Raw genomic sequence first — 12,060 nt, 5'->3', positions numbered from 1 at the left:
TAGCTTTTCATATTTCAATTTTAACCTCAACATCCATGTTAACCTCTAAATTCAATGAACACCCGGCTGTCCTAACATGTCCACTCACGAACCTTTGGTTCAATTCTTTTCTAAATATATAACACATAATTCATAATATTACCATATAATTTTTGAAATTGACATTCTTCTGATTAATTATCTTATATATGCATCCATTGATATTACCTGACACTATTCAGACGGAAACTTCAGTACTTCAGGATCAAACTGAACAAATATGTTTACCTTACTTAACGGACAAAGTTAATTCCCAACTTAATCAAAAAACTCATATTGAATATCTTTTAAATATTTTAACTAAGCCCCTTCCAAAGTCATATTTAGCTTTAGATGCATCTCGTCCTTGGATTATTTATTGGACACTTTGCGCGTATGCGTTATTGGGGCAATCAGTTGAGGAATATAGAGAAAGGTAAGATATAGAGAATTATCTATTGAAGATATTTTCTAAAAGGAATTGAAACATATATTTTATGAATTATTGGGTTATATGCGTCTATTTAGTGGATTATATGCATTTGATTATATATTACTAGAATATATATATATTGTGTTATAGGTGTTTAACAAATTATACAGAACTATACAGTCAATTTCAGTACTTCAACTTGAATCAGGGGGGTTTAGTGGTGGTCATGGTCAAATTGCTCATTTAGCGCCTACCTATGCAGCTGTTATGGCTCTCTGTATTGTTGGGAGTGAAGCAGCATATAATATAATTAACCGGTCAGTTTTCCTCATTTCATAGTAAACATTCCATAATATTGCTTCAGTTCTAGTCTTTATTGCTGGATAATGCGATTGAAACAGTCAGATGGGAGTTTTTTGATACACGAAGGTGGCGAAAAAGATGCACGGTAAACATATAATATATAAAATAAGGATTGATTAAAAGAACTATATTTAGCGCAGTATATTGTGCGTTATCAGTAGCGTCTTTATTGAATCTTATGACGCCCGAATTAATTGAAGGAACAGCAGTATGGCTTTCTAGGTGACTTAAAATAAGATAACAAATTAATAATTTTAATATATAAAAAGATGTCAAACATATGAAGGGGGATTATCAGGATTCCCAGGGGCAGAAGCACATGGTGGTTATGCATTTTGTGTATTAGCGTCGTTAACTATGATTGGAAAACCAAGTATGATATTTGATCAATATCTTAATATATCAAAATTAATGGCATGCGGTTTAGAATAAAAATATCTAAGATATACTAATTATAAAATAGAGATGGTTAGCGTTGCGTCAATCATCAGTAGAAGGAGGATTTTCTGGACGAACGAATAAATTAGTAGATGGTTGTTATTCGTGGTGGATTGGAGGATGTTGGGCAATTCTCTCTAGCGTAATAGAAGATGTTAGAACTCCGTTAGTCGATAAGAGTATTTTTATAAAAGATTATTTTGTATTTCAATAAGTTATAAAATAGATGCTTTACGAAGGTTTATTCTTACATGTTGTCAATATAAAACTGGTGGACTTAGAGATAAGCCGGAAAAGTAAAATATCTTAACTTTTCTTTATTTTGATTAATTTAATATAGATACCCTGATCAATATCATACATGTTATTGTATTTCAGGTCTTTCTGTTATTCAAAACGTTTATTTTTATTCAGAAAATGATAAAAAAGATACCGCATTAGGAGAATCTGTATTTAACTGGTACCATGATCATCTCATAGAACAATCAGTTTTTGCTACTGATCAAATTAAGGCTGTACACCCTATCTTAGCTATTCCTATGGATAAGCTTTGCGATATTTGGCTTTGGCGTATAAAAAAAGATTCTATATAAATATTCCTTCGGGAACAACATATTTAATATCATTTCTTAATCTTCTTATTAATGTATTTTTTTTATGTTTTTTTAGAGGCTGGATCTCGAACACCAAAGCTACTGACGATGACCAGATTTCATCAGAGAATGTCTTTTTGATGAAATGTTCACATGTGTTTACTGTTTAAGCATATGTTTTTACCCAGAAGCATCTCCTTGGCTTGAAATATATCTTGAGCGGCTTTTTGGCGCTTCATTTACAGCAAATTTTTTATATAAAATACAACAAGCAAAGAAACTACCAAAAACAGATATTTTTGAGCAGTTGCCATCAGAGGATTTTGAATATTATCAGAATATATATAAACGTGCAGCAGAGTACAGTTGGAGTGTAAAAGAAAATTCATTTGAAAGACAAACAAATATTTTTTCATTGAACAAAGGGAAACGTCCTGTAAATAACATTATTAAGGGGGAGGATTCTCGAGTTGAATACATTTTTGTTGAATGGTTAGATATAGAGGAAAAAACAGGGAAAAAAATGAAGGTTAAGTCACAGAACGAGGCATCATTTAAAGATGAAAAAACTTCATCTAATCCTCCATTAAATGATAAAATATCGCGTGCACAATATATTCCATTTAAAGAGGATAACATGAATACTCAAAAACATGGGATTGCTAATTTTGGATTTGGAGTGATTCATATTTATCGAGATGGAAAAATGTTATCTACTAAGGAGGAATGGGATGGGGAGGAGTTAACGTCGAAGGATAAGGTTGTAGCAATTCTTGCAGTTCCAAGCTATATGACAACTTCTGATTTCTTAGGGTTTGTGGGTGAAGATGTAAAGAATCAAGTTAGTCATTTTAGATTTATTCGGTAAGATATTAAAAAAATGTATTTTTTTGAAAGATACAAGAAAACAGACCTATGATATAATAGACTAGTGAAAATATTTGTCTGTTATTTTTTATTTTTATCATATTTTTTCCTTTGATTATAAGCTAATAATAGGAAGAACAAGTGCACCGAATCGATATATGGTTTTACTTAAATTTAGACAATTCAAGAATGCTAAGGCTTTCTATAATACGTTTAATGGGAAATCGTTTAGTTCTACAGAGGTATGAATAATTTATTGTTAATCCTTTGAATTTACGTTTTATAGCCAGAAAAATGTCATACAGTTTTCATTAAACAGATTTTATTTCAATCTAAACAAATTCCGAAAAAAGAACTTTTGTCTTCTACAGATGATCCATTTTTGCCCGTTTTTGATATATTTGAAACGTGCCAAGCAGCCTCCACATTAACTATACCTATTGTATCTCCAACATTTGGTCTTCGTGAGCTTCCAACATGTATTTTTCTTGATTTCATGTTTTTGATCTATTCACATTGATATTAGGTGTTGTTTGTTTAGAAAGAATGGATGCATCTGTAACTGGGCTCTTAACTATATTGTATGTTTATAATTTACAAGAAAAAATTACTGATCTTTGTAGATGTCAGCATACATTTCATTGTCAATGCTTAAGTAAATGGGGGGAAAATAAGTAAGTATATTTAAGTTAATGTTTTATTTAAATATTAATTCCTAAAGCTGTCCTGTATGTCGATATTCACAGCAAAAGGATGTTTTAAATGCCGCTAGAATTAATAGTCAATGTAGTGTTTGTGGTTTACAAAAAAATTTATGGATATGGTTTTTTTTGATCTATTTTTTGCATTTTTTTACTTTAATTAGTTTAATTTGTGGACATATCGGATGTGGTCGTTATGATCTTGCTCATGCTTATGATCATCATATTAATACGGGGCATTGTTATGTTATGGATATGGAAACTGAAAGAATATGGGACTATGTGGATGATTGGTATTTTTTAAACCTACGTTATTTAATACAATTAACATTTAGTTATGTACATCGGTTAATTCAGAATAAAATCGATGGAAATTTACTTAAATTTCCATCTACTTCTTATTGTCCAGATACTGAAGAATCAGTATCTGAGAAAAATTATTTAGATATGAAAAAAAAACTAGAATCAATGAGTTTAGAATATACATATCTTTTGACATCTCAGCTTGAGCTTCAAAGGATTTATTACGAAAATAAGATAACAGCAGCAATGGATAAAGCAAAAAAAGCAGCAGAAGAAGAAAAACAAGTTAAGCAGGAAATGGATAATCTAATGAAAAAATTCTCTGAATTAGAGATAAATTTTAATGAATCTCAAAAAAAAATAAATGATTTAAAAATATTAAATTCTCAAAATGGAAAAAAACTAGAAAAATCCTCTGAGCTGGCTCGGCGTATGGAAAAGGAATGGAAGGAAGAGAAGTTATTGAATTCAACATTAATGCATCGGATTGAACATTTGAATATCGAAAATAATAAAATACGACTTGATTCCGAAGGCTTGAAATTAAAAATAGAGGATTTGTCTGATCAATTAAGGTATTTTTTTATATAATTTTTCCCATCTAAATCCAAAAATACAAATATCTGACTTTATACTAGAGATGCTATGTTTTTCATTTCTTCTCAAAAACATCTTGATACTATGAATGATGATCTAAAAAAAGAACTTCAAGCAGGAACTATCTTTATTCCAAAGAAATCAAAAAAAAAAAATAAAAAATAATATTTATATTTAATATATAGAATACTTTTGCTTTTTTTTTCTTTTATATATTTTATATTAGTCACGTGCACTATTAATTTACTGTTATCGCTTCTCACGATAATAAATTTTATAAAAAAAAAGATAAAACATGGCTTCCTCAACGTTTTATCGTAAGTTTTGCGGCGTATTTTGTTTTTTTTTAGAGTCTTATTCATGTTTTTTTAGGTTCAGAAGAGATTTCTATGGTAATATACGAAAAAGAACGGTGAAAAATGAGTGGATATTGATGAAATTTAGGTTCAGTTTTATTTTCCCGTAGAAGTGGCGAAATTAACAGTATCTGCTCTTGGAGACCTCGGAATTGTTCAATTTTGTGACGTAATATATATATATGCTTTTTTTCCGATAAAAATTAAAGGATTTTAGCTGAATGAAAATATCAATATTTTTCAACGAGCATTTGTTAAGGAGATCAGGCGATTAGACGAAGTAGAACGTCAACTACGTATTTTTTTAGTGTAATAAAATGATATTTTCTAAGGAGAATATAGAATTTTTGTATGAAGAAATTAAAAAAACAGATATCAAGATTATAACAGCGGATAATAATGATAATATGACCAGAACATCGAATTGCCATGAAATAGATGAAATATTTGAGAAAGCGTCTTTTTTTGAGAGTCGGATTTGCTCTTTAAATGAGTCTTACCGAACATTAGAGAAACAATATTTAGAATTATTAGAATTACGTTATGTACTCGAGGAAACAGAACAGTTTTTTAACAAAGTGCGTAGAAAGTTGTTGTTTTTTTATGATTTTTATATTGATGTATAATAGAATTATAGTATTCAAGAATCATCTATATCTATTAACGATATGGATACGGCACCATTATTGGAAAATGATGCGGAACAAAATACAACCAATATTCAAGGTTTAATGGGAATGAGCATTGGGTATTTTCTATTGATACTATATACGAATTAATTTTTATATTTTATTAGATTTACAACGGGTGTTATTCCTCGTATTCATATGGCAACATTTGAGAGAATTTTATGGAGAATGTTACGTGGAAATCTCTACATGAATCAAACAGAAATAGCAAACCCTATTAATGATCCTATTACAAATGAACTTATTGATAAAAATGTTTTTATTGTATTTTCTCATGGAAAGGAAATTAATAATAAGATTCGAAAGATTTCTGAAAGTTTAGGTGCTACATTATATAATATAGATGAAAGATATTCAAGAAGATGTACGCACATACAGGAAACTAATCTTGCTATTGATGATCTCATGTCTATTCTGAAGAATACTAAACAAACTGTATATGCAGAACTACGAATAATTGCAGAGAATATAGTTAATTGGATAACTATTGTTAGAAGGGAAAGGGCAATCTATCAAATTATGAATTTATTTATATATGATCAAAACCACAAGTGTTTAATTAGTGAAGGATGGTGTCCTACAAATAGTTTATATTTGGTGCGAAATACTTTAAGAGATGTTACAGAGCAAGCATGTATTCAGATGCCATCTATTTTGAATGAGATTAAAACGTCGAAGACACCTCCGACCTTTCATTCTACTAATAAATTCACAAAAGCATTTCAAACAATTATTGATGCATATGGTGTTGCATCTTATAGAGAAGCAAATCCTGGTCTTATAGCTATTGTTACATTTCCGTTTTTATTCGCTGTAATGTTTGGGGATCTTGGTCATGGATTTCTTATATTTATTGCCGCATTATATTTATGTTTAAATGAGAAAAAACTTGAAAAAAAAAAATATGGAGAGGTTTTTTTTATTCTAATAATAATAATTTTCTAATATATATCTATAAGATTTTTGATATGGCATTTCAAGGACGTTATATGATACTTCTAATGAGCATATTTTCTATGTATACAGGACTTATTTATAATGATATTTTTTCAAAACCGATGAGCTTGTTTAAATCTGGTTGGGAATGGTCTGAATCTTCAGGAAATTCGACTGTTATATTAGCAAAGAAGGTTGGTGTTTATCCATTTGGTATAGATAGTGCATGGCATGAGTCTGAAAATGCACTTATATTTTTAAATTCATATAAAATGAAAATGTCTGTTATTCTTGGAGTTATTCATGTGAGTTTAAGTTTTTTTTCTATCTTTAAGATTTACAATTCCTAGATGACATTTTCTCTAATGCTTTCATTAACAAATCATATATTCTTTAAATCTCCATTAGATATTTGGACTCAATTTCTTCCTTCTTTTTTATTTCTTCAATGCATATTTGGTTATATGGTCTTTACTATTATTTATAAATGGTCAGTAGATTGGTCTAAATCTCAAACTACGCCTCCTGGTATTCTCAATATGTTGATTTTTATGTTTTTATCTCCAGGAAAAATTCAAGAACCTTTATATCGAGGACAGAAATACGTACAAGTATTTCTTCTTTTTATATCTTTAATATGCATTCCTTGGTTATTGCTTGCAAAACCATTTGTTCTTAGATATGAACATCGTCGAGCTATTCTTCAGGGTTATCAAGGTGTTTCGAATCGTTGTTCTTCTACATTAGATGATAGCGATACTGACAGAACTCCTCTATCATCTGAAGTTCATGAACACTTTGATTTTGTTGAGATTTTGATTCATCAGATTATTCACACTATTGAATTTTGTTTGGGCTGTTTATCTCATTGTGCAAGGTAGCTTTATTTTTTTTTTATTTTATTTACTAACGTTATAAAGTTATCTTCGACTCTGGGCTTTAAGTCTTGCACATAACCAATTAAGTGCTGTTTTATGGTCTATGACTTTAAAGATTGCTTTTAGAAAAACTGGTATTACCGGAGCAATTTTATTAGTTTTTGTTTTTGCTTTCTGGTTTATTTCAACTATTGTAATTTTATGTTTGATGGAAGGTAATCTTTTTTTCTTAACTTTTTCTTTACTTTTAATTAAAAACTAGGAACAAGTGCAATGCTTCATTCATTACGACTTCATTGGGTTGAAGCTATGTCAAAATTTTATCAAGGTGAAGGTTATCCTTTTGAACCTTTTCATTTAACAAATAAATTTTATGACATGTAAAATATATTACAATATTTTAAAATTCATAATCATATTATATTTAAACATATACATTCATTTATCTTTAACATTTAATATTCAAATTATATACATGTTTTTTTATCTTTCATATCTTAGATGCTCGAGCTGCATCTGATTGTTTACGTAATGAACCTGTTAAACGTCGATCTCGTTCCATCATCTGTTCATCCCACCGATCAACTGAATATCGAGGAGTCTATTATTTAATACATTTAGATAAATTTAATAATTAAATAATAATAATAATAAATTAATAACTAACTACATACATAACCTTCATTACGATATTGTTTAACAGCTGTTAAAAGCCCTCCTGTTACAACAAACATACCAATAATAATACCAAAAGGTAACACTGCTTCAAACGGTACTGGCATTTTTTAAGATGTTTAATCGAAATATAAAAATATTAATGATTTTTTTATTTTTTAATAAAAAATAACGAAAAAAACTGGCATCTCGAGATTTAATACGACTATTATAGCCCTTTAAAAACTTAAGAAATGGATTTTAATATCCTAATTTTAAATAAATAATATATAAGAATAAAATAGAATTAATGGAAGAGACATTAGCGGATACTTCAAACTTGAATAAACATAATGAACGAATGCTTCGTTCTCGATATTTAAGATCAAATCTATCATTGGATGCACGTAATAAACCACGTGTTTTATTACGTATTATTCGTAGATCTTATAATAGTCTTCATCTTATGATTAAAATGGAGGTAAATGAATTACGTAAACGTTTAAGACAAAAAGAGAGGATTGAAAGGCCATTTGGAGGGTTATTATCAGCTGAAGAAGCAGATACGTCTAAAACAATACCAAATAATGAAGATCGAGAGGTTTTTATGGAGGCGAGTCGTAAGGCAGAGGTATGTTTTAATAATGTGAAGGATGAAGAGGGAATATAAGGATATAATACACATATGTGCGTATTATATACATGATATATACGCACAGCATGCCCATTTATGCACATAAGAAACTTATCATTACATATATTCTATTAACAAATTTACTAATACATAATTAAGGCACGTCGAGCTAGAGAACGTCGTGCCATGGGCGATACAAATTCATCAGAAGGAATTATACAGTCAATTCAATTTGGTAATTTTGAAATAGATGCATGGTATGCTTCACCATATCCAGAGGAATATAGTCATAATAAAATCCTTTATATTTGTGAGTTTTGTCTTAAATATATGAATAGTGAATATGTATCTTGGAGGCATCGAGTAAGTCACGTGACATGTAAGTAATGTTAATGAAAAAGTAGTTAAAATGTCCAATGAAATGTCCGCCTGGGGATGAAATATATAGGGACGGGACTCTTTCAGTATTTGAAGTGGATGGACGAAAAAGCACTGTAAGTTTGTGTATATTATGAATATTGAATAAAAAGATTGATAATGAATAAATAGATATATTGTCAGAATTTATGTTTGCTGTCAAAGATGTTCTTACAGTCTAAAACGTTGTATTATGACATCGAACCATTTTTATTTTATATTGTTACAGAATATGATGATATTGGGTGTCATTTTGTAGGATATTTTTCAAAAGTAATGAAAGAAAGAGGGAAAAGAAATACTAATAAGATAAAAGGAAAAAAGATCGAATAGTGATTATAATGTTTCATGTATTTTGACGCTTCCTATTTATCAAAGGAAAGGATATGGGAATTTTTTAATTGAATTTAGCTATCTTTTAAGTAAACGAGAGGGTAAGATAGGGACACCAGAAAAGCCATTATCATATTTGGGATTAGTATCATATCGAAATTATTGGAAAATTAAAATGTGTTATGAATTGTGTAATCTAAAGAAGCCAACAAGTATACAAGAAATTTCTAAAAGAACTTCAATGACGCCAGATGATATAATATCAGCGTTAGAACGATTGGATGCTTTAGTACATGATCCGATTTCGAAGATATTTGCAATTAAAGTAGATCAAAATAAACTTCAAGATATATGTAATAAATGGGTTCAAAAAGGATATCAGCCTGTCAAGCCAGATTGTTTAAAATGGGTTCCATTTCTTCAAGGTAATTTATCGGATCTAAAAGAATCAATTAATATATCATCATTACCACCAACGCATCAAAAATTTGATGTTAATATGAATAATGATTCTGAAGGAATGGAAAAAAACATGACTTGCCAATCAAATGGTGTTTTTGGAGAAATAAAAAATAAAATGGAATGCTCCACGTTGTTTCACGAGTCTTCATCTGTTGGTAATACTGATTTATCTTTTTCAATGAATAATATTCCCATTAAAACTAAAAACATTTCTAAAGATGCATTGGATATGTTCATTCCTGATTCTCGTTTTCTACCGGTTACTTCGATTTTTCATCAAAAAAGTGCATGTAAACGGGGAAGACCTCTTGGAAAAACTAATCGAAAATTGAATATTCTTTCATCAACACTTACGGCTTCAAAAGAATCTTCTCTTGAATTTCGTGATAAAATTCAAAAATCTTATGATGGATTGGATTTATATAATGCTTTAGACAATTCAAATTTGCCCGATTAATTTTTCGAAGACTTTTTTAAAGAATAATCTTATAACTTATAGAATTATTGAAAAAAAAAGAATTCTAGACTTAATTCTTAATATTCTTTTTTATTTCGGTAAGATTTTTCTTTTTTCCCTTTCATTTGTTTTTTTTCTTTATTTACTTTTTTTAAGGTTTGTGTCTTCTTCCTTTTCAATAATTTTTTATCTTCATATGCTTTTTTAAGATATTCTTGAATCTTATACAACTGAGCATTAATATTTGCATTTCGAAATGTTAATTGCGTTTCAAGCGATTCATTTACATTATTTTCAGCTGGATTATCAATATTAATTCTTCTAGACGTTTGTAAATATTCTGAAAGAAATGTAATCGAATTTGAAATATTTAAACGTGCAAAAGAAATAACATTAAGTGTTGGTGAAACTGAAAAAGATTCAAGTAACATCAAAATAGATATAAAATCCTTATTATTTTCGAAAAAATAGATTAAAAAAATACATTAAATAAAATGGTTTTTAAGTCGTATGAGAAAAATTAGACGGTATTTATTATCTTTTTTTTCTTAATATTTTTTAGTATATAAATAATAATCGAACATTTAAAACGTACAGAAAAAAAGTAGATTTTTTTTTATTTTTGAAACTTAAATGCAGGATACAATTGAAGCAGTATTAGACGATTTTCGTACATATTTTCTCTTTTTTTTTTTCTTATTTTATATTATTTAGGTCATGGACATTTTGTACTTGTTATGGATGATGAAGACCGTGAAAATGAAACTGATTTGATTTTGGCCGCAGAATTTATGACTTCAGAAAAAATGGCATTTATGGTTCGGTATACTACCGGAATTATATGTGTTCCTTTGCCTTGTCAACGTTTAGATCAATTAAAGATTCCTTTAATGGTTAAATCTTGTGAAAATACAGAAAATATGGGAACAGCATTTACTATTCCAGTTGATTTTAAAGGTCGGTTTAATCTTTTTATCTATAATACATATATATATTGATATATATGTAAACAGATACATCAACTGGTGTTTCAGCTCAAGATCGTGCATTAACTGTTCGTATGTTAGTGGATCCTTCGATTGTAAATCCTCAAATGTTTCGAAGACCAGGACATGTTTTTCCATTAAAAGCAATGGAACGAGGGTTATTAGATCGACAAGGACATACAGAAGCAGCTATAGGTAAAAAATTAAAATAAATTGAATTACATAATTAGGAAAAATATAGATTTATGTAGGTTAAGCGGATTAAAAATGGGTGCAGCAATTAGCGAACTAATAAAGGAAGACGGATCAATGGCACGCAGAAAAGATTGTGAAATATTTTCAAAAAAATATGGGATTAAAATGATTACAATTTCTTCATTAGTAAAATATATATCTGATGGACGTTTCTATGACAACTGTTGCTAAGGATAATAAAAAAAAATATTAATATTAAGATGCTTTTATTTTTACATAATTTATCATTTTACAGCCATTTTTTTAGGCGTGAAAGATGGTAATTGATTGTATTAACCGTCTGATTTTTTCGAGTCTTTAAATTTATTTATTTATTTATTTATTTAATTTAAAAAAAATAAAAAAATACCTTTTCTTTCATACAATTTTCTAAAGCAACTACAAAGGCTTTACAAGCGATTGCATCGGGTTGGCCTCCATGGGCTGCCCAACATCCAAGCATTGCACTCATTTCAGTGATACATGGGCCTAATAAAAAAAATTATAAAAAATATGTTAGAAAAAAAACAAGTAATATACTAATTGTACGATTCCTTTTGGGCTTTACTTTTAGTTTTTTTAACCGAAAATGTGGGATTATTGACATTTTTTTGATTTTTGAAAAAAATTTAAGTTTAAAAATAGTAGAGAGGTGTAAAATATTTATAGTTTGAAACATGAGATTTTGATTAATAATATATATATAATAAA

The 12,060-nt window shown here is 28.7% G+C and overlaps 8 protein-coding genes across 8 annotated transcripts; 5 read left to right on the top strand and 3 right to left on the bottom strand.

Annotated features, from left to right (window-relative positions):
* Positions 1 to 188: 188 nt before the first annotated feature.
* PNEG_04300 (hypothetical protein) lies at positions 189 to 1,852 on the top strand (the record flags this gene model as incomplete). The annotated part of the gene is made up of 8 exons (XM_019757818.1): positions 189 to 454; positions 622 to 768; positions 816 to 899; positions 950 to 1,036; positions 1,084 to 1,228; positions 1,278 to 1,431; positions 1,479 to 1,548; positions 1,593 to 1,852. The coding sequence occupies 8 exons, from the start codon at positions 189 to 191 to the stop codon at positions 1,843 to 1,845; spliced, it is 1,206 nt and encodes a 401-aa protein (XP_019613369.1). The 3' UTR covers positions 1,846 to 1,852.
* A 69-nt stretch (positions 1,853 to 1,921) lies between these two features.
* On the top strand, positions 1,922 to 4,478 carry PNEG_04299 (hypothetical protein; the record flags this gene model as incomplete). Its single annotated transcript, XM_007875512.2, has 10 exons — positions 1,922 to 1,976; positions 2,017 to 2,709; positions 2,849 to 2,954; positions 2,999 to 3,191; positions 3,239 to 3,293; positions 3,336 to 3,386; positions 3,434 to 3,535; positions 3,578 to 3,706; positions 3,749 to 4,291; positions 4,355 to 4,478. Exons 1-10 carry the CDS (start codon positions 1,954 to 1,956, stop codon positions 4,476 to 4,478), a joined length of 2,019 nt encoding a protein of 672 aa, XP_007873703.2. The 5' UTR covers positions 1,922 to 1,953.
* A 130-nt stretch (positions 4,479 to 4,608) lies between these two features.
* Positions 4,609 to 7,556, top strand: PNEG_01738 (hypothetical protein; the record flags this gene model as incomplete). Its single annotated transcript, XM_007875511.1, has 11 exons — positions 4,609 to 4,630; positions 4,686 to 4,705; positions 4,758 to 4,838; positions 4,887 to 4,965; positions 5,012 to 5,247; positions 5,299 to 5,417; positions 5,466 to 6,270; positions 6,318 to 6,599; positions 6,645 to 7,171; positions 7,215 to 7,387; positions 7,435 to 7,556. The coding sequence occupies 11 exons, from the start codon at positions 4,609 to 4,611 to the stop codon at positions 7,554 to 7,556; spliced, it is 2,466 nt and encodes an 821-aa protein (XP_007873702.1).
* A 106-nt stretch (positions 7,557 to 7,662) lies between these two features.
* Positions 7,663 to 7,954, bottom strand: PNEG_01737 (hypothetical protein; the record flags this gene model as incomplete). Its single annotated transcript, XM_007875510.1, has 2 exons — positions 7,663 to 7,773; positions 7,847 to 7,954. 2 exons carry the CDS (start codon positions 7,952 to 7,954, stop codon positions 7,663 to 7,665), a joined length of 219 nt encoding a protein of 72 aa, XP_007873701.1.
* Positions 7,955 to 8,063: 109 nt separating this feature from the next.
* Positions 8,064 to 10,567, top strand: PNEG_01736 (hypothetical protein). The gene is made up of 6 exons (XM_007875508.1): positions 8,064 to 8,457; positions 8,620 to 8,823; positions 8,865 to 8,954; positions 9,010 to 9,150; positions 9,194 to 10,227; positions 10,286 to 10,567. The coding sequence occupies exons 1-5, from the start codon at positions 8,137 to 8,139 to the stop codon at positions 10,127 to 10,129; spliced, it is 1,692 nt and encodes a 563-aa protein (XP_007873699.1). The 5' UTR covers positions 8,064 to 8,136; the 3' UTR covers positions 10,130 to 10,227; positions 10,286 to 10,567.
* On the bottom strand, positions 9,213 to 10,574 carry PNEG_01735 (hypothetical protein). Its single transcript, XM_007875507.1, has one exon. It carries the CDS (start codon positions 10,558 to 10,560, stop codon positions 10,207 to 10,209), a length of 354 nt encoding a protein of 117 aa, XP_007873698.1. The 5' UTR covers positions 10,561 to 10,574; the 3' UTR covers positions 9,213 to 10,206.
* Positions 10,575 to 10,762: 188 nt separating this feature from the next.
* Positions 10,763 to 11,724, top strand: PNEG_01733 (3,4-dihydroxy-2-butanone-4-phosphate synthase; the record flags this gene model as incomplete). Its single annotated transcript, XM_007875505.1, has 4 exons — positions 10,763 to 10,799; positions 10,844 to 11,086; positions 11,143 to 11,310; positions 11,357 to 11,724. 4 exons carry the CDS (start codon positions 10,763 to 10,765, stop codon positions 11,539 to 11,541), a joined length of 633 nt encoding a protein of 210 aa, XP_007873696.1. The 3' UTR covers positions 11,542 to 11,724.
* On the bottom strand, positions 11,600 to 11,956 carry PNEG_01734 (hypothetical protein; the record flags this gene model as incomplete). The annotated part of the gene is made up of 3 exons (XM_007875506.1): positions 11,600 to 11,665; positions 11,720 to 11,838; positions 11,890 to 11,956. The coding sequence occupies 3 exons, from the start codon at positions 11,954 to 11,956 to the stop codon at positions 11,600 to 11,602; spliced, it is 252 nt and encodes an 83-aa protein (XP_007873697.1).
* Positions 11,957 to 12,060: the final 104 nt, after the last annotated feature.

The sequence above is a fragment of the Pneumocystis murina genome (assembly GCF_000349005.2).
Source record: "Pneumocystis murina B123 chromosome Unknown supercont1.8, whole genome shotgun sequence".
NCBI lineage: Eukaryota > Fungi > Ascomycota > Pneumocystomycetes > Pneumocystales > Pneumocystaceae > Pneumocystis > Pneumocystis murina.
The sequence above is the reverse complement of the archived record's forward strand: the minus strand, read 5'-3'. Positions and strand labels throughout refer to the sequence as shown.